This window comes from Crocodylus porosus, unplaced genomic scaffold (assembly GCF_001723895.1).
Source record: "Crocodylus porosus isolate Cpor-Errol unplaced genomic scaffold, CroPor_comp1, whole genome shotgun sequence".
Lineage (NCBI taxonomy): Eukaryota > Metazoa > Chordata > Crocodylia > Crocodylidae > Crocodylus > Crocodylus porosus.
In genome coordinates this window covers 14,439,000-14,458,055 of record NW_017728910.1, presented here as the reverse complement: position 1 = coordinate 14,458,055, position 19,056 = coordinate 14,439,000, and the positions used below count along the sequence as shown (strand labels likewise).

Genomic DNA, 19,056 nt, shown 5'->3' with positions numbered 1-19,056 from the left:
AGTAGTGAGGCTGCTTCGTCAACCATGGGACTATAAAACTCCTCTGTTGTATCACAACAGCGAAGAGAGAGTCTATCCACCATATCACTTGTCTATAGGTTTGTTGCGTTGTGGTTCATTTATTGTCACAGGACTTTAAAAAGATGGCAAAAAGAGTGAAATGAAGCAAAGCTATGTGTGAACTGGATTCTTGTGAAAATGAATTGCAGTACATCCACCTCACTCATCTAGATCCAGGGCCAAGACACAGTAGAGATGACAAGAGTTGAGTTTTGCAGCCGAGACTGGCTGGCAGTATCTGATGCACCTAAGACTGATGCCCTTACCTGATGACCTACACCAAGCCATGCTACAGTGCCTTCTATCCAAAGGAAACTAGCATAATTATTAAGTCCACCTTTTCCACCATTGTAGATTTTGTTCACAAGACAAGGAGATGGATGTGTCTCTGTGCTACAAGGACATCCATCCAAGGTTTACCCTTTATTCAATTTGGCCAACAAGCCAACACATTTGTCCAGGGTATGGCTGTTGCTGTGTATAGGTGACTACATGGAGCCAAGAGTGGGAGACTGAATGTTACTACAGAGGCCTATCCTGCCTTCTCTCTGACTTCAGACAAACACATATCTAGCTCAGTGACAGAAGTGCAGTCATAGGATGCCACTGACATCTAAACAAATGTTCTCCTCCTTTAGCTCCTTGTTGCAGGGCACTAAGGTGTTCCTGCTCCATTAAGGGCAGAAACTGGCTAGAGAGAGGGCCCTAAGAGCCAGGCAGAAACCCACAGGTGCAGGTTACTGTGGCAGCAGGCTAATGAGGAAAGTAGCCTGCACCTGCACGTGGTCAGCGGACCAGAAGAAGGCAGGGCCTGTGTACATATAAGCTCTAGGGCTGGGACCAAAGCCAGTTAGTGCTTTGGCAGCTGCTTGGGGGAGTGGAGTTGGTGCAGAAAAGCTTCACAGAGATGCCTGTTCTGCTGCTGGTGAGACTAATGAGCTTTAGGAGCTCCTGAAGTATCTGGGCCTAAGAGGCACACATTGTTGAGGGAGAAGCTTGCCTCCTTAAAGGGGCACAGTATGACCACCAATGTTATGGTTACTGTTACATTGTAGCCCAGGGGCTTGTACTTACGTTGCTAGTTGAATCCGGAGAACCAGACTGAGGCTATTGGGGAGGAGGAGACCTCACTGGGGCACACTACCATGTAGAGCCCCAGTACCAGAGGGCACAGCAGGGAGCCCAGCTCCAGTAAAGAAGCACTGACAGGGGCCAAGGGCCCAGTGACAGCAGGAAGCTGAGCTAGACTAAGGCCTCGGGGGACAGTGTTTGAATGCCAACTGCAAGGCATGGGGTGTGGTAAAGGGGCAGTTTTGGAGCCATGCATCTAGCCCACGAGACTCTGGGTGTCTCAAGAGGCATGGACTTTGAGTGAGTCCTGGTAAGGAATCCAAAGGCAGCAGGATCTAGTGGGATTCAGCAGGCCCATGGCCACACAAACTCATGGGCAGCCACCTAACTTACTATTTCAACCAACAAGACGTGGCAGGCGAGATGAGAAGGTGCCCGCAGTACAGAGCAGGCATGGTCATGGACCCCTAGGGGCACCATGGCCAGCCTTGAGGACCCCTCACTGTGACATTCCTGTAGCTACAAGCCAGTTTGTAAATCCCTATGGAAACTTCCACTTGAATGGTTGTTTGTTTCTATTGACTTGGCCTTTGAAGGTGAAGAGGCTGCCCGAGGTCTGAGAGAGCTTTCCTGGTACTGGGAAGAGTGCAGGCAAAGGGTAGACGGCCATGGGGGAAAAAGCAAGAGCAAGAAGCAAAAGAGGGTGACAGGAAGTGAAGCAAAGTGCTATGTGAGTATAGAAGAGGGAGCGAGGGACAGGGTTGAAGGAGTCTTCAGTTCTGTTCATATGCACATTCATCAGGTGAACCCTACCTCACACAGGGGCAAAATGGATGATAATTCTGTAGTAGAAAATAGAGTTTGATGAGCCACGAGGGGATCTTGTTACCAGAATTATCAGCCTTAAGGAAAGGCCTGAGCCTTCTCGTTCTTCTAGTACCTCATCCCATTTGGTGTGGCTCACTTTGTCTCCCACTGAAACAAGGTTTGCATTTAAAAAGTTAACTCATTTCCACCCACACAACCCTATTTAACTTGAATTTTCATTTAAAGCATAAGCCTAGTAAGGCCGCGATTGCTGCTTCACTGAACTTTGTGGGTCGGAATCTATGGCCTTGGCTGCGACCCTGCATTACTTACTGGTACGTATTGGCTGAGGTAGCCCTCGCTTTGTCAGTCAATGCACATGCTGAGATTGTTGTTGTTATTTTAATCTTCCATCCTGTAGTTGTTATACAAAGATACCTTTGACTCTATTCCCTTCACTTGCTGTTTTTTTTTTATTAATTCTGAATAATGGAACTTGCGTATTAACAGCAGACTGATCCCTTTCCTTTTTATTTATTTATTTTCTCATCATTCATTTCATACTGTAGATGTTAAATGGTCTGTGGCAGATTGCAGGAAATGATTCATTCCTGAAAGTATCCTCCAACTTCCCACGTATTGCTGATGTAACATTCCCTAGGTGTCCTTTCTGAAGGGAAAGGCTTCTCCTTGATGCTCCTGTCCAGACTCTCCAGATCATCCTAGCCTGTTAATAAGACCCCTCCCTTATTAGTCTGCTCAATGAGATGTCTGAAGTGCCTAGAATTGTAATACTAACGATAACAGAAAATAAAAGTAGTACTGAGATCAGAACCTTGCTGTACTGAAGACAGCACAAGCACATTGTAAGGTAGTATTCCTGAAGGACTGATAATCTATATAACCAAGACTGGCAGGTAGAGAGGACTAGAGAGCTTTACTAAATTACTTCATAGCAGGTGCCTGGGATTAAAATTCAGCCCAAGAGCAGAGTTCACCATCTTGTCCGGATAACAAGCTTCACCTCTAACCTGGAGAGAATGGTTCAACAAGGGAATTGGTATTCATGGACAATCAATCCTTGGCTTTTCTGCTGAGAGCTCCAATTAGTTGCCCATTGCCTATTTTGCAAAGGTTTTTCAATGTGAAACAGAATGAGGAAAGGACTGAGCCCATCATAAAGTTTAAAAAGACCCCCCCCAATTGCCACCAGAAGTTACTATCAAACACAATGAATCTGACTCAATACACTAAGGAGGAAAGATTCCTGATTTCTTTGCCAGTACCCTAAACCTTTCCACTTTGCCAGTACCCTAAACCTTTCAGTTGATTCCCTTACTCCTCAGTGAAAAGCTGATATGTTCAGCTAGATGACTGGCTTCAGGAGCTGTGGCTGTAAGAAGAACCCCAAATATGACAAGAGTCATGACAGAAGGAACTGCACTGAGGGGATGGGCATATAAATAATTTAGCGCAGTGTAAAAGGCAGGGCTATACCATGCATTGCATGCTTCTCAGAGCATACACCCACATGCACACTCTTACCCTACAGAGCTAACACCCTGCAGTCTATCCCTTGACAAAAGAGAGATAACTACTGTGTTGTAGCGTTGTGTGAATGTGGGCAGTTACCATACAGCAGCTAATGTACTGTAGAGCCCTAGCACCTTTTAGCCAATGGTAAAGGCTTTGTATGCCCACATCTCAGTAGCATGTTCATGTGAGGATGTCAGAAATGGACTAAAAAGGTACTTCTCTACAATGTTCCCTTCCCTGGTGGGGATGTCAGGAATCAGGAATAGGAGGATTGACATGAAGGCCTTCCAAAATCTGACTGCTTGGGGATTCTAGCCCCACTCCTGTCAGCCTTTTTGGTTTTTTGCACATCAAAGCACCTTGCACTTGCACAGAACTGGTACAGGGATATTCCACACATTCAAAAACAAGTGGAAACTCATAACTTTAGTGTCTTTCTTTGAATTAGAAACAGCTTATCCACTGCAGGTGGGGCAAACATAAAACTAAATGAGTTTCTGGAAGAGTTCTGCAAGGCAGGCTGACCCCAGGGTCACAGGTGCATGTTTATGTTGCTCCCACACATCTATAGTTGGGGCTGCTTCCAGGAGATGTTATGGCATCACCTATGCCGGTTGTGCTTCCAGCATGTTGTGTAATCTTTTTTCCAAGGAATGATGTTGACATTTCCCCGCTGTGTGCAGGCACGCCCTTTCCTGAAATACAGGCAGAATTCACCACCTGTCTTTTGAAAAGGGTTGCATATGAAGCCATCAGTTGCAACTGGCATAGATGCTGAATCTGGAGATGCCTCAGGAAGTGTTGAATCCAGAGACAGATGTGCATGGGCAAGATACATGTGCACTTGGGATCATGAGGGAAAACTGATCCAAAGCCTGGTTAGTAGGCTCATTTCTCAAGAAATTAATTTGTGTTTAATGATTGCCCCACCCGTCGTTGCTGCCCATGTGCCAATTGTTTCACTGAGGATAGCAGCCCTGAACAGTGGGCCCTGAGCTAGAGGGCTCAGCAAGAGTAAAATTGGGACAAGGCCAGGAAGAAGCCTCTGACTAGACAGGGCCTGCCTCTTCAAAAGCATGTCTTGCCCTCAGTACAGCCTCCCCTGCTAATTTTAATATCAAGACATGGTGGGTGAGACTACTGAATAGGGGAGAGACCAGAGGGTATAGGTGCTAGTAGGCATCTAGATGTGGGTACCCTGTAGCAGCACTCACAGGAAGCCTACACATGGATATACTGCTTCTGGTTCAGCTTAATTGAATATAGTATATTTGGACTTGTGGTTCCCATATCTTGGGCTGCCTAAGGTGTAAAAATAGCCAGGGAAGAAGTGGTGGAGAGGTCGCTACTAAGCACTGGGTCTATGCCTTAAAATCAAGCCTACTCTACATGATGATTTTATCAAACTTTCAGATCAGAGGTTCTTTAGAAAATAGACTCTGGAAAGACTTCCTTAACCTGAAAGATATCGTGGAATCTTGTTGCTGGAATGGATTGAGAAAGCAATAACTGGTGTGCCATAGAGGTTTCATTCACAAATTTAATACTTGAGATAGCAACATAAAGGACTGAGTTAATATTCCCACACATAGCTGGGGCCACATGTCTTGCTGGTGAGTGCAATTGCATTACTTTCCTGCAGTCAGTGTGAAAATAGAGTTTTTCATTGGTTTTCTCTGCATTTCTAATTGGTGGGGGCTAAGGTCCTCTTACAGATTCTATAAATCCTTCTCCATCAGCACAATTGGTCTTTGATGGTTTATCTCTCTGGAGAAGAGGCACAACAAAGAAGAGGTTAATTGACTAAGCCAAGCCCTGTATTGCTAGCATAGCATGTTCTGAACAGCAGCGTGGAAATGTGTTACCTAAATAAATAATGCATTAAGCTTCAAATACTATACCCAGGATACTAGGAGGCTCATGGAGACAAAATGTCAGCCTGCATATAGTAAGCAAAGTAAACAAGCCCCAGCAAATACAGTTCAATTTTATTATAAACATTGCATATTCATGAGTAAGTCTTGGTGTGCTATATAATGCAGGACTACTGTAAGGGGCATTGACATCTGCCAACCTGGAAAAGCATCATTTAATCCACACAGGCCAAATAGAAAGCCTAATGCACATACACTGCATGCACAAGAAGCAGCAGCATTTCTTTGAATACACTTGATGTCATAATGTTGCTTGTAGGAGGTGCCTAAGGCTGGTGAAACTACATGCTGTAGACACATGAGTCCTCTAGAGCAGTGGTCTCCAAAGTGGGGTGCGTGCACCCCAGGGGGTACACAAGATGATCCATTGGGGTGCGGGAAGAAAATATTACAACTTCTATTTATATTTATTTTTTATCTAAAAAAATAAGAAAGAAATTAAGCTTTACTAATATTCAATATATGGATTGACACAGGCGCCCTTCCTTGGTCCGTATGTCAGACAGTCACGTGTCACATATGGTATGTGAGGTATCCTGAGGGAAGAGTGGGAGTTCCACAACACAGAGGGGTTGACAGTGGTGCCCTCACTCGTATATTGGGGGTATATGCTCAAAAATTTTTTACTGATAGGCGTGTGTGATCAAAGAAGTTTGGAGACCACTTCTCTAGAGGATGAAAACACAACTGCAATGGCAGGCACATAAAAGAATAACTACCATAACCCAATGCAAAATCTGCTGGGGAAGAACATGAGCTGGGAAGAGTGGGCTGTATGAACCACCTGGTAAAATGTGCCATCATACAATTTCATGCACAATATCTTAAGGCTCTGCTATTTAAAGGCATAGAGTTGTTCTCTGTGGATAAATCTAGAGAGCTAGCGGTCACAAAGAGACCATGCTGATTCCCCATTGCAATGATTACATACCTTTATAGTTGAATTTTTTTTAAAAAGATGCAACAATTTTTCTATTTGAAGGAGGGTTCCAGGTTGTATATATGCTCTAGGCCAAATCCTGCTGTCTTGGCTTACACAAGTAGTCCTGCTGAGCTCTGAGAAGGCAGGGGAAATGCTTGCATGGTTAATTAAGGAGGATTCAGCCTTGAAACGTTCTATTAAAATTGTCATTTCGGAGCACCCTTGCTCCGAATAGGCAACATCAAGAGTGATTCCAACTTTGACTTCAATGGAGTCACCCTGGACTTACCCCAGTATAACCAAAACCCAGATAAGTAACTCCCATTGTTACAGGTGCCTCTCTGTGGCAACGGATACCTATCAGTACTGACATTTATACTGCTTCCCCATCCAATTGTATAGTGTAATCACCACCAAAATGCATGGCAAAATGATACCAAATGATTCCAGAGACCTTTCCTTTTATGAGATGTTTTATAGAAAAGAATCCTACTGCCACATTCACCAGAATCCAAGATGACCCTGAATTTAAGACAATGCCTCCAATAATTAAATTCTGTTCATGGAAAACTTATAAAGGTGGTAGGGGCCGGTGGTGGTCAGACAGGCAGTGGGGGGTAAGGTGGTAGGGGAGGCAATGAGGGAAGGCAGTGGGGGGATAGCTGGTGGAGGCAGGGGATGTCGGGGGTTAAGGCAGCTTGCACTCTGTCCCTTGTACCCACATACCTGGCCCCCTGTTGCCTGATCCTCCCCCACTGCTTGCCCAGCTGCCTGTATCCACATTAGTTCTGCACCCCCACCCACTACAGCCTCTGTCCCCTTCTACAGCCTTGGATCCCCTGTCCATTACAAAGGTATTTCTATGTGAAACAGAATAAGGAAAGGACTGAGAACATCATGTGATTCATGTAGACCTCCCAGTAGCCACCAGGAGTTACATTCAAATGCAATGAATCTGACCCAATACACTAAAGAGGAACAATTCCTGATCACTTTGCCAGTACCCTAAACCTTTCAGTTGGCTCCCTTACTCCTCGGTGAAAAGCTGATATGTTCAGCTAGATGACTGGCTTCAGGAGCTGTGGCTGTAAGAAGAACCCCAAATATGACAAGAGTCATGACAGAAGGAACTGCACTGAGGGGATGGGCATATAAATAATTTAGCACAAGGTAAAAGAAGGCAGGGCTATACCGTGCATTGCATGCTCCTCAGAGCAAACACCCACATGCACACTTTTACCCTACAGAGCTATCACCCTGCAGTCTATCCCTTGATAAAAGAGAGATAACTACTGTGTTGTAGTTTTGTGTGAATGTGGGCAGTTACCATACAGCAGCTAATGTACTGTAGAGCCCTAGCACCTTTTAGCCAATGGTAAAGGCTTTGTATGCCCACATCCCAGTAGCATGTTCATGTGAGGATGTCAGAAATGGACTAAAAAGGTACTTCTCTACAATGTTCCCTTCCCTGGTGGGGATGTCAGGAATCAGGAATAGGAGGATTGACATGAAGGCCTTCCAAAATCTGACTGCTTGGGGATTCTGGCCCCACTCCTGTTGGCCTTTTTGGTTTTTTTTCACATCAAAGCACCTTGCACTTGCACAGAACTGGGATATTCCACACATTCAAAAACAAGTGGAAACTCATAACTTTAGTGTCTCTCTTTGAATTAGAAACAGCTTATCCACTGCAGGTGGGGCAAGCGTAAAACTAAATAAGTTTCTGGGAAAAGTTTTGCAAGGCAAGCTGCCCCCAGAGTGCCCTCCAAGGTCACAGGTGCATGTTCGTATTGGTCCCACGCATCTATAGTTGGGGATGCTTCCAGGAGTTTATGCCTCATGGCATCACCTATGCCGTTCATGCTTCTGGCATGTTGTGTAATTTTTTTTCCAAGGAATGATGCTGAAGTTTCCCCACTGCATGCACGCATACCCTGTCTTAAGATATGGGCAGTGCTAATTCTCTGCCCAAAGCACAGACATGGTGTATTATAACAGGCTGCTACCAGTTACTAGAATGGGAGTGGGATTCAGAAGTACCTGGGCCTTTTCCCCTCCATCACCTCCAATAATGAGATTCTACTCTTGGAAGATGCATAAAGGCAGTAGGGGCAGGTGGCAGATAACCAGTCAGGCAGTGGGGTAAGAAAGTAGGGGGTATGTTACTGGTGGGAAAGGCAATGAGGGCAGGCATTGGGGCATGGGTCAAGAAGCTTGGCCCCTTCCCTTTGCATACCTGGTCCTCTGTTGCTTGGCTCTCCATCACTTGCCCACCAGTCTGTACCCCATTTCCTCTGCCCCCCACAGCCTCTGTGCCCATACCTGCCCCCTTCTGCAGCTTTGGGCCCCCTACCCCCTCTTTCCCTGGTCTCCCCCTGCAGCTTCTGCCCCCACCCCTCCCAATCCACTTCTCCTCAGCTGCTTATCCTTGCTTTGCTCCAGGAGACCTGGTGCATGGGGCACAGCTCCATTCGCACCTGGTAGCAATGGTGGTAATGTGGTAGCTCTGGACCCAGCTCCAGCCGCAGCTGCTAACTGGGCTGGCCTGGGGCTGTGCTTCTTGAGCCAGGCTGGAATGGGGCCAGAATCTGCTGGAGCAGGGCGAGGGTATGTAGTGGAATTGAGGTAGGTGGGCGAGTAGAGGAGCTAAGGGAGTAAAGCTAGTGGGGGACAGGTGGTAGCTGTTGGGCTGGAGCCAGACCCACAGCAACTGCCTACCCCCACACTGGCACATACTCAAATCCAACTCAAGGCCTTTTTTCCCCATATAAAATAGGGGATAAAACCTCATTTTGGGTTTGACCCAATACAATCATTCTTTATGGAAACATGAAACCTTTCAGTGATGCATAGGGCTTCAAATGGAGTTATCTCATTGATATGTGGCCTAGCAAGCACTTAGGTGCTTCCATCAAGCAGATGAGAGAAGTAATGGAATTACTTTTGACAGAGGTGCATATAACTAAACTTGGATCTTATCTGTTAGAGGCAGGTTGTGGTTAATGGCATCTATCTGGTTGTGAAGAGACTTGTCTAGATGGCTACAAGAAGCCCATTTTAACTTCCTGCTCCCTGTTGGAGACCCCTTAGTCAGGTTTTGGCACTACTGCTGGAAATGAGAGTCATTCTAGCCAGAGACTTCAAGGTCATCCTCCCAGTAAGGTAATACCCAGAGTTTTTGCTTTGGGCTGCCTGCAGACTCAGTAATAAAGGGCATCAGGGAAACATTCAAACATTTTTTTTCATAATCATCGGGGCTAGGTTTGTTAATAAGGCATACTTAGCTTTGAACATGTCATGGAGGAACACAAGTGATATGCAGATAAGCCTCATGCAGAAATCCTGTACTGCAGCCTCTCATTATTGGTTTGGATACCATTGTTTTGCAAAGATTAGAAACTGTAAATAACAACACATTGACAAGAGGATCTATATGTGAGAGTAAAGCACCCAGATTGTCCTCCAGCTACTTTGCAAATCTCCAGAGAAACCTCACATTGGCATAAGAGGGGCTAGCAATCCAAAAGCGATGATGAATCAATTAAAATGCATTTGCAAAGATCAATAGATGCGGGTTGGACACAAGTAGCCATTAATTTCTGAGTATCTTCTAACACAGCTGCAGCAGTAATCATGTTAGCTTGAAATCCAATTATTATGCATTTAATAGAGTATTAATATTTAAACACACTTTAGTGTGTTTAGGCAGTGCCTTTTAACTGCTGTATCCATGTAAAAGCACTGGTCCCCAGCCTCAGCTGGAGTAAATCGGTTGGAAATCAATAGCAAAATGCCACTTTACACCAGCTGTAACTGTGAGCTAATGCACATAGAAATAGGCTAACCAAATATATGGGGGAAGAAGAGCACTGGACAACACAGTCACATGTCTACTATGGTTCATCATGTACACAGCCAAAGGGGAGTCCACTCTGTGTCATCAGAGATGTAATCCTTCTGTGGCTGAGCAATAGGACTGAACAGGGGCCCTACATGTGAAGAAATGCACCATAATGGGAAAGTATAGTTTAATATTGCACTGACCCATCTTAGGTCCAGTCAATGAACTAAAATTCTCCAGTTCAGATCAACCTGACTCTAAATTAATTTTTGTGAGTAGATTTTTATGGACAGAAAATAATAATAATAAAAAACCAAAATGGTAACATCAAACTTCTCCCTTGAAAAAATGAAATTTTGTAGAAACTTCCTTTTCCATTGGAAATATATCATTCCTAGCAGGCATTCCTTAGTATCCTGACTAGTTTATGCTTCCATTTCTACCAGGAAGGTCTGTACAACACCCAGAAATTTGGAGATTATAACATAGCCACATATCCTTACCCACACACTCTTTAATGGTGAAGTAATTTCTTTTTGTAAATCAGCCTTATTGACAGATGTTTACTGGACCAGGAACTGCCATTTTTGCATACTGAAGTATTTTGAAGCAATTACGATTTTTTACTCCATTGCCCCTATAACTTACCATAATTTACTATATTTATGACATTACTGATATATACCGTCTTCAAGGACAAATTAAAGGCCCCAAATGAAGTAACTGTCCTATCCTGGGCACTTCATATGGATGCAGAGATCCATAATAATCTGTCCATTTGCAAGACTGGGGCTACCATTTTAAGGAAGAAAGTCGTCTCTCATTTCCACACCTGTTTTTACAAATAACACTTTGCCTTTTTAAATGGAAAAGCTATTAGAACAACACATTCTCACTTTCTGCTCAGCTTATTCTTTTTCATTCCCCCCCCACTTGAAAAAATGAAAGCAGCACTGCTGTGGTCATATTTGTTTGTCACTAGCTTTTAGCTACTTTTGCTTTCAGGTCTCTGTGTATTATCACAATATTGCAATGCCTGGGTTGCAACTGCTGCAGACAACATTTGTACGTCAAAGAGTTCCAGTCCATTATTAAACAAAATGAGAGAGACACAGACTTGGAAATAATTTGCTTACTCCTTGCTTGTATTTAAGTGTTTATTCAAGACTGTAAAATTTAAAATTCAGGATTTGGGGCAAATATGATCTTTCTAATGCTAGGAAGTTTTAATTGCTCTACCACATATTAATGTCTCTGGATTCATTGTACTGAAGACAGCGATGTGGTTGTCACCCTGCATCACCTTGTGATTTCCATCTGCTTCTGCATGTTTCATTTACCTGCAAAATACTTAGTCACCTGGAAAAAAATACCTTCTGCTTTGCACTTGGAATTTTGTATGGGGAAACACTGGAACTTCCACTATTGTTCAATGGTGCTGTTGCTCCATTTCTCACCATGTATGGGGAACTCGGTGATCGGCACTCTTAATAATAAGGTTCAGCTCTAGAGCTTTGAACCTCCCTCCTGGCAGGCTTAGTCGGCACGTGCAGCCACGGTACTTTGAACATGGGACATGGCAGGGTTGGGCAATGAGCTTCCTCTAGTTCCGCAACTGGTTTAAGACAGCCTGTTGCTGATGAGGAAATGTCAGCAGCTTGATGCTGTTTTGCAAGGCCAGTCTCTTCTGCAGCCTGTTTCTACCAAATTGCTCAGAGAATAAATGTGCTGTGTCTCCGACTACCAGCTTTTTATGAATATGTTGCAGCAGTCAAGTGGCCCTATCGCCTGTAGGATTATTTGCAATTAAAAAAAAAAGAGCATCTCAATCCATGCATACAAAAAAATCCTGCCTCTCTCCAGGAGACAAGCCTCTTCCAGTTATGTTTCCACTTAGCCACTCTGCATGTTGCAAGATCCCTTCACACACCTGAGAGATTGGATAACAGATTCCAGTATGGTCCCCCCGAAGCAAGGAAGTGTATCAGTAAGACCAGACTGGGGTGCTTGAGAGACCACTCCTGAATAAGGAATAACAAATGAGGACAAAGGGAAAACCGGGTCCCCCTGAAAACGGATGGACTCGGCTGGCTCCTATCCGTGCTTCTTCCCAAACCCAACACCTGTGTGCGCTGCGCCTCTGCCAAGAGGGCCCAAATCCAGACTGCAACGCCGTGCCGAGCCAGGTAAGTCCTGGGTGGAGCTCCGTGTGGATCAAGCTCATGGCTGGACTTCCCCCTCCTAATTCGCCGGCCCGACCGGAGAAGCAGCGCCCGGCGGCCTCCAGCCCCGATCCGAGCACGGCGGCTCGAGGAGCCGCTCGTCTGCTGCGCTCACAGTCACGGGAGGGCTGGGGCCAAACGCGACTTAAGGATCCCGGCGCTCTTTGCGGGCAGACGCGCCCAGGGCTGGATTTTCCCTCATCCTGCGCCCAGCCCCGGACGGACACCTCCGAGCACCACAGCAGGGCCCTGCAAAGCAGCCCCTGCCCCCCGCGGGGGGAGATGGAGGCACGTCAAGGCCGCGCTTCTCCGCCGGGCGGGGGTGCTGCACTTGTTCCTGAGGCCGGGCGGGGAGGCCCCGCCCCCTCCCGCTTGGCCCCGCCCCCTCCCCTGCTCCGGAGCGGCGGCGCGTGCGCGTGTGCGGGCGTGCGGCCGCGGAGAGGAGGCAGGAGGCGGGAGGCGGCGGGTGGAGGTCCCGCGGCGCCCGGCGAGCTGAGGCAACATGGCGAGCGACTCCCCGGCTCGCAGCCTGGACGAGATCGACCTCTCTGCCCTGCGGGTGAGTGCTCGCCCCCGGCCCGAGGGTCCTCTGCCTTTTTGGGGTGGGTGAGGTGGATGATGGTGTGTGAGCGTGTAAGACAAGTAGTGATGGGTGTGTGTGCATGGGGGGGCGGTGTGTACAGACATGTACGGGACTGATGCTCCTGCAGGAGGGGAAGGGGACGGGGTTGCAGTGTCCCCACGTTCCCGCGCCCCGGGGTGCAGTGTGGGGTGGCTTCAGCAGGACCCTCTCGGGGGGTTTCCACCCGGGTTTTCGGGGGAAAGCGTGAGGGGGCCCCCAGCCCCATGGATGCTGCCGCCCGGGTGGGGCATGGCTGTGGTATGGAGGTGCCCCCTTGGAGCAGCGGTGGCTGCCGTGCTCCTTTTGTCGATGCAGCGCTGTGCTCCGCGCATCCCCCTTGGGTGCCTGCTTTTCAGTTGCCTTTGCACAGGCTGGGCTGTCTGTTTTTTTGTTGTTTTCTTTTTTTTGTTCCCCCCCATCCCGCCCTTCCTCCCTGCCCTAGCTCAGAGGCATTTGGAGAGCGCTGTCTTTCCCCTTCCAATGCAAGTGAGGTTGTCTTTTGTTTGTTTTTTTTTCCTCTACCTGACGGAGCCCTGCGCTGAAAACAAAAAACCGTAGCGCAGAGAGGATGTGGCTCTTTTTGTCCTCGGATGCAGCGTCTCTTTACAGTAGCAGCTCCTCTGCCGGTCGGCTCGCGCTTCCCTGCCAACCGCCTTGGCTGTCGTGGGGCCACAGGGGTTGAGTCCATCTTGATGTGATTCTTTTGCTGTGAAATTTGGACTTTGCAAACCGGGGATGTTCTCCCCCATTCCCCCCCTTCCCGCCTCCCAATCACCACCATCTTCAGTCCTCTCCAGGGAATGGGCATATGCCTCCTTGCCCTTTTCATCAGGCATCACCTTGCCTTCTCGGGTTTGATTTAAGCATATGTGCTTAACAGCAATGCACGTGTGTGTGACTACACACTACAACATGCTGAATCTGGTTCACACCCTGTGGAGCACATTGTTGCACACTGATGCTGAGCCCCGGAGCATTTTGTTTTCTTGCCTCTTCATCTGCTGTAATCTGCTAGCCCTGCTCCTTCCCTCCCACGCTTCTTCTAAGTAAGACTCTTATTTGTATTTACAATAAACCAGAAATGTATATGGCACATCAAAGATGGCAGCCAGTGTTTTTGTATTGTGATGTGTCTCTTTCTCCCCCTGTTTCTATAATTCCCTCCCCCCACCTTTTTCATATATTGCTGGTTTCGGCTATCCACTACTGGAGTCCTTCAGGGGAGTAGTGTTTAATCTGGACATGGCTGCTGAAATGTTGTCTGAAGGAGCCTTCCTTTATTACAGTAAGACTGCTTAGTACACCTTGCTGGTACAGGTGTTTAAGAAAAATAAAATCAAGCGATGCCCACTGAAGACTTCCAAGACTGTTGTGTGTCTTTGTTTTGTTTTGTGTGATGGTTTTGTTTTGTTTTGGTTTTTTTTACAAATAATGTTTGCTTCAAGGCAAACCCAAAAAGATGCCTGTCTTATTCACATGCCCTACTTTTCTTTCTGCTTCATTCCTGGCTCATTAATAGTGTAAACCAGTGGTTTTCAACCTAGACCCCTGGGGGGTCTGCAGACTATGGTCACAGTCATCTTTCACAGACCCCTTAGACAATCAAGAAGTATGTGAATACCCACACTTGCTGTTCAAGGGGGTCTGCACCTCTATTCAGAAATTTTTAGAGATCTGCACATGAAGAGAGGTTGAAAATCACTGGTGTAAACAATTGTTCCACAGTTGCAAGTGTGGACAGGATGAGGAATATGTGGGTCCTTCAATTTTTAAAAACAAACGTTCAGTTCTAGTTTACCTCCCCTGCCTCAGTATCTCAGGAGAAATGTCAGTCAATGGAATAATAGCCCTATAAAGCAAACATCCTGGAGTATCAGCCCCTCTGCATGTTGGTTTTTGTTTTGGGAACAGCAGCAGTTGAATTTTCTTAATGCCTGAAACAAACAGTCTTAAAATAATCCCTGCTTTTTGTTTTTAAGGTATCTGTGTGCATGCAGATGGAGCTTTTTCATTATTATTTTTTTTTCTCCATGGACTATACCCAGAGCAAGTCTGAATTGTCAGTGCAAATACAAATTAAAAATCCTCGACTGTAACTGCATTTATTATGACTCCCCCTACGTGCTTTTTATCACGGACTCTTAGGCTTGGACAGATCTTGATGGTCATTTAACGCAGGGTGTGTTTATTCCTAAACCATCCAGGACCAGTGCCTTTCCAGCCTCTTTTTTTTAAAGTCTCCCATGAAGGAGACTCCACATCTTGCCCAGGGAGCTTGTGTCAGCTGTGCCCCATGCCGCTAAAAGTAGTCTTATGAACTGGATCAGTCATGGGATCAAGTGGCCTTCTTTGCTGGTAGATGTGCCTCAAAGGATGCTAGATGTTGTATCCATTTGATGGTGTCAGTATTCAGTGGTGGGGGCAGGAGAACAGTGGAGAATACAAAACATACTTTGTGTATCTTCATGTACTAAACTGAAGGAAATTTGTCCAGAGCTCCCAAAACAGTGACAGCTCATATGGGAGAGAGCCCAGTTTGTGTCTAGTACATCAGATAAATTGTTCAAGAGTTGTCAATCTTTGTGATCACTTGACCTCCTGTAATGCTTCAAGGTCAGCAGGGCTTTGGGTGGGCTGCCGCACTGACTTGCGGTAACCCCAGGCAGCTGTAGTCTAACTTTGCGCTCTGTACACCTGCGGGTCAGCGTTGGCTCACTTGGGCCTTCACGTCTCTTCTGCACTGAAGATGGTGAACGCTTCCTGGATAGAGACAGAGCTCTAAGAGGGAGAATCTCAACCACTGTATAACATACATGGAAGAAACCTATTTATGGAACTTTCACTTAAACTATGCAACAGGTTGATTTACATGTGGGATAAGAGTAGGATCCTAATTTGTTGCAAAATAGCTCTTCTAAACTGAATGCATTTAGTACTAGAATAATTATTCAAAGTCAAATATTCAACGGATGCATTGAGGAGGGTGCAGTCTTCCCCAGTGTTTGCATCAGAAATCAATAGTAAATTTGCTGCCTGAGCACAAAACATGGCAGTACAGAGTAATTTCACAAGGCTCACAATCTCATTTGATTAGAAAATCGGGCAAGTGTCACATTGCTGCAGGTTTGTATATACCTGGATGAAGGAGATGTTGTTCTGGGATCTAGGTGTTTGAAGCAGTGAAGAACAGCTTTTAAAATGGATTTGGCATACAGTCAATGAAGGTCTAGTTGATTTAACAATTCATGCTAAAAGCCAGAGGAAATATTTGAAAGAAATGTTTGGGAAACTCATCACTGTATCTGACTCGATTAGTGTTGTTTTTCACACCCTCTTCCCCACCCCCCCCAAACATAGTTAACAAATGCACGTTAATGAAGAAAGCAAGTAGACTAACACTACTTTTGCTACTAATCATCTTTGCCGTACAGAAACGTATTTCTTTTCTCATACAGATACGTATTTCTTTTCTGATTTCCTTTCCTGTCAGACACCCCTATTTCCAGTGATGTGGAATCACATACAGGGTGTGGTTTGAATAAAATAATCCTGCCTGCCATTGTTCATGCCATCCTGTTTTATTGCTCGTAGTAGCCATGGGCTACTTGCTTAAGTAAGACTTACAAATTTGGACCGTAAGATGTCTAAATACCTCCTTGTTGTCTCACCAAACTAGGCGTTATCTTAGTCAGTGCTCTGTTGTCCAGCAGGACAGTGCACATGACTTAATCGTATTGTTTCGTAATCAAAAACTAAGCGCTGGGACCTTGTGATAAAATGCACGGTAACTGGTAAGTACCTCTTGGATTTAACCCACCTTCTTTGCTGCCTCCCTCAATCTTTTATACAATATTTATCACCACAGTGCCTTAGCTGCAATAGGAAGAGCTGGGTTCAAAAGGAAAGGCAGGATGAGACCATAAATGTTGGAAGAATTGTTGAAATATTGATCTGCCAGAGGTCTTCTGATAATAATGAGTATTGTTAATGTTGCAGAAAACTGTAATTTAAAATGATGAGGCCATTGAACAGGTAGCATGGCGTATTATATTAACACAGGGATTAGATAAATCATAAAGTAATGGTCTTTTGTATGGGGATGGGAGATATTAGGGGTTTATATATATGTTTTGCCTTTCAGCATGTTTAATAGCAGAATGAGAATGGCATGGCTATTAATGTTCAACATTGAGAATAGTGTAGGCTATTGACATTCACTTCCAAGAGCACGGTTTTTAGAATAAAAATGAGAGTTTAAGTAACTAGAGATGCAATAAGACTCTCTGCTTGTACACAAGGAACAGCATACTGTGCATCGCTATATAATGTATATTTAAAATAAATCCATTTTGTGGTAGAAAGGTCCTGTAACCTTTGAGAAGGTGGCCTTCTTTTTTTTGTGGCCAACAGCTTATCTTTTGGTAACTTTCCTCACCTTGTGTATAGTGCAGGGCTTAGTTTATTTCAGCAAAACTGTATAGTGGCTGACCAAATATGACCATAAGGAAAATGCAGTAGCTCAAGTGTTGTAGGTGGCCCCTCAGCTATCGCAGGTACTTGAGCATAGATTGTGTTATAGAATACCCAGTTATATAGTTGCATTGCTTTAGGAAACAGTGCCCTTTGGACTAGTATGGTTCTGTTTGGCTGTAGTGTGCTAGGTACTCTTTGTTCCTATCTGTGACTTAAATCTGAAGGACTACATAGCAAATTCATCACTTGCCACATCCTTGGAAAGACTAAGGAGAAGGGGCTAGGGCCAAATTAGAAGGTAATAATAATAATACTAATAGTTCCTATTCTGATTGGTAAAAAGGGTTTTATGTGGGTCCATCTAGAAAAGATGCTAACTGCTCAGTAGCCTAATAACACTGCAAAGTAGCGCGCTGGGCAAACCCAATGCTAATAGTAGCATTAGGCTACTGCACAGTTGGTGTCCGTAAAAGCCTGTATGATGGTGCTACTGTGCAGTAGCGCTAGTTACTGTGCATTTATTTAGTACTTGGTTTTGCAAGTACTAATCTTAATGCACAGTAACTATGGTGCATTAATACAAGTGTAGATGCACCCTGAATGGGACTTTATAAACCAAGAAAAGTCTCTGGAAGTCTTAGGATCCAAGGAGTGAGCAACATGGGTGATGTTGTGGTGGGTGTCTGCTGAAGACCAGAAGGATGAGGTTTGCTTTCAACAGCTAGCAGAAGTTTCCTGATCACAGGCCCTGTTCTCATGGGGGACTTCTTTCACCCTGACATCTGCCAGGAGGGCAAAACAGCAGTGTGCAGGCAATCCAAGACGTTTTTGGAGAGTGTTAGGGACAGCTTCCTAGTGCAAGTGATGGAGAAGCCAACTAAGAGCTGTGCTTTTGACCTGCTGCTCACAAACAGGAAGAATTGGTGGGGAATACAGTAGTGGATGGCAGCGTCTGACCCTGAGGTGCTTGAGTTCAGGATCCTCAGTAAAGGAAGGCAGGAGAGCAGCAGAATAAAGACTCTGGACTTGAGACTCACTCGGGGAACTGATGGGCAGGATCTCCTGGGATGCCAGTCTGAGGGGGAAGGGAGTCCATGAGAGCTGGGTGTATTTCAAAGAAACGTTACTGAGAGCTCAGGAATGAACCATTCTGACGCACAGGAAGACTAGCAAGTATGACAGAAGACCAGCTTGGCTTAGGGAATTGTTTAGTGAGCTAAAACAAAAAAGGAAGCTTACAAGAAGTGGAAGCTTGGACAAAGGGCTGGGAAGGAATATACGAGTATTGCTCAGACATGCAGGGGTGAAATCAGGGATGAAATCAGGACCAAAACACAACTGGAGTAGCAGCAAGAAAGGGATGTGAAGGGTAAAAAGAAGGGTTTCTAGAAGTGTGTCAGCAACGAGGAGATCATCAGGGGAAATGTTGGGTTCCTTACTGAATGGGGGAGGCAACCTAGTGACAGAGGACATGGAAATGGCTGAAGTACTCAATGCTGCCTTTACCTCAGTCTTCACAGGCAAGGTCAGCTCCCAGCCTACTGCTCCTGGAAGCACAATCTGGGGAG

At 45.6% G+C, this 19,056-nt stretch overlaps 1 protein-coding gene across 1 annotated transcript in view; it reads left to right on the top strand.

The window, feature by feature from the left end:
* The first annotated feature begins 12,827 nt into the window (after window positions 1–12,827).
* The window catches only part of TNIK (TRAF2 and NCK interacting kinase), a 318,039-nt gene continuing 311,810 nt past the window's right edge, over window positions 12,828–19,056 (top strand). The window contains exon 1 of the mRNA XM_019532732.1: window positions 12,828–12,952. Coding sequence (XP_019388277.1) covers window positions 12,896–12,952 — 57 coding nt within the window. The 5' untranslated portion in view covers window positions 12,828–12,895. The remainder of the gene's footprint in view (window positions 12,953–19,056) is intronic.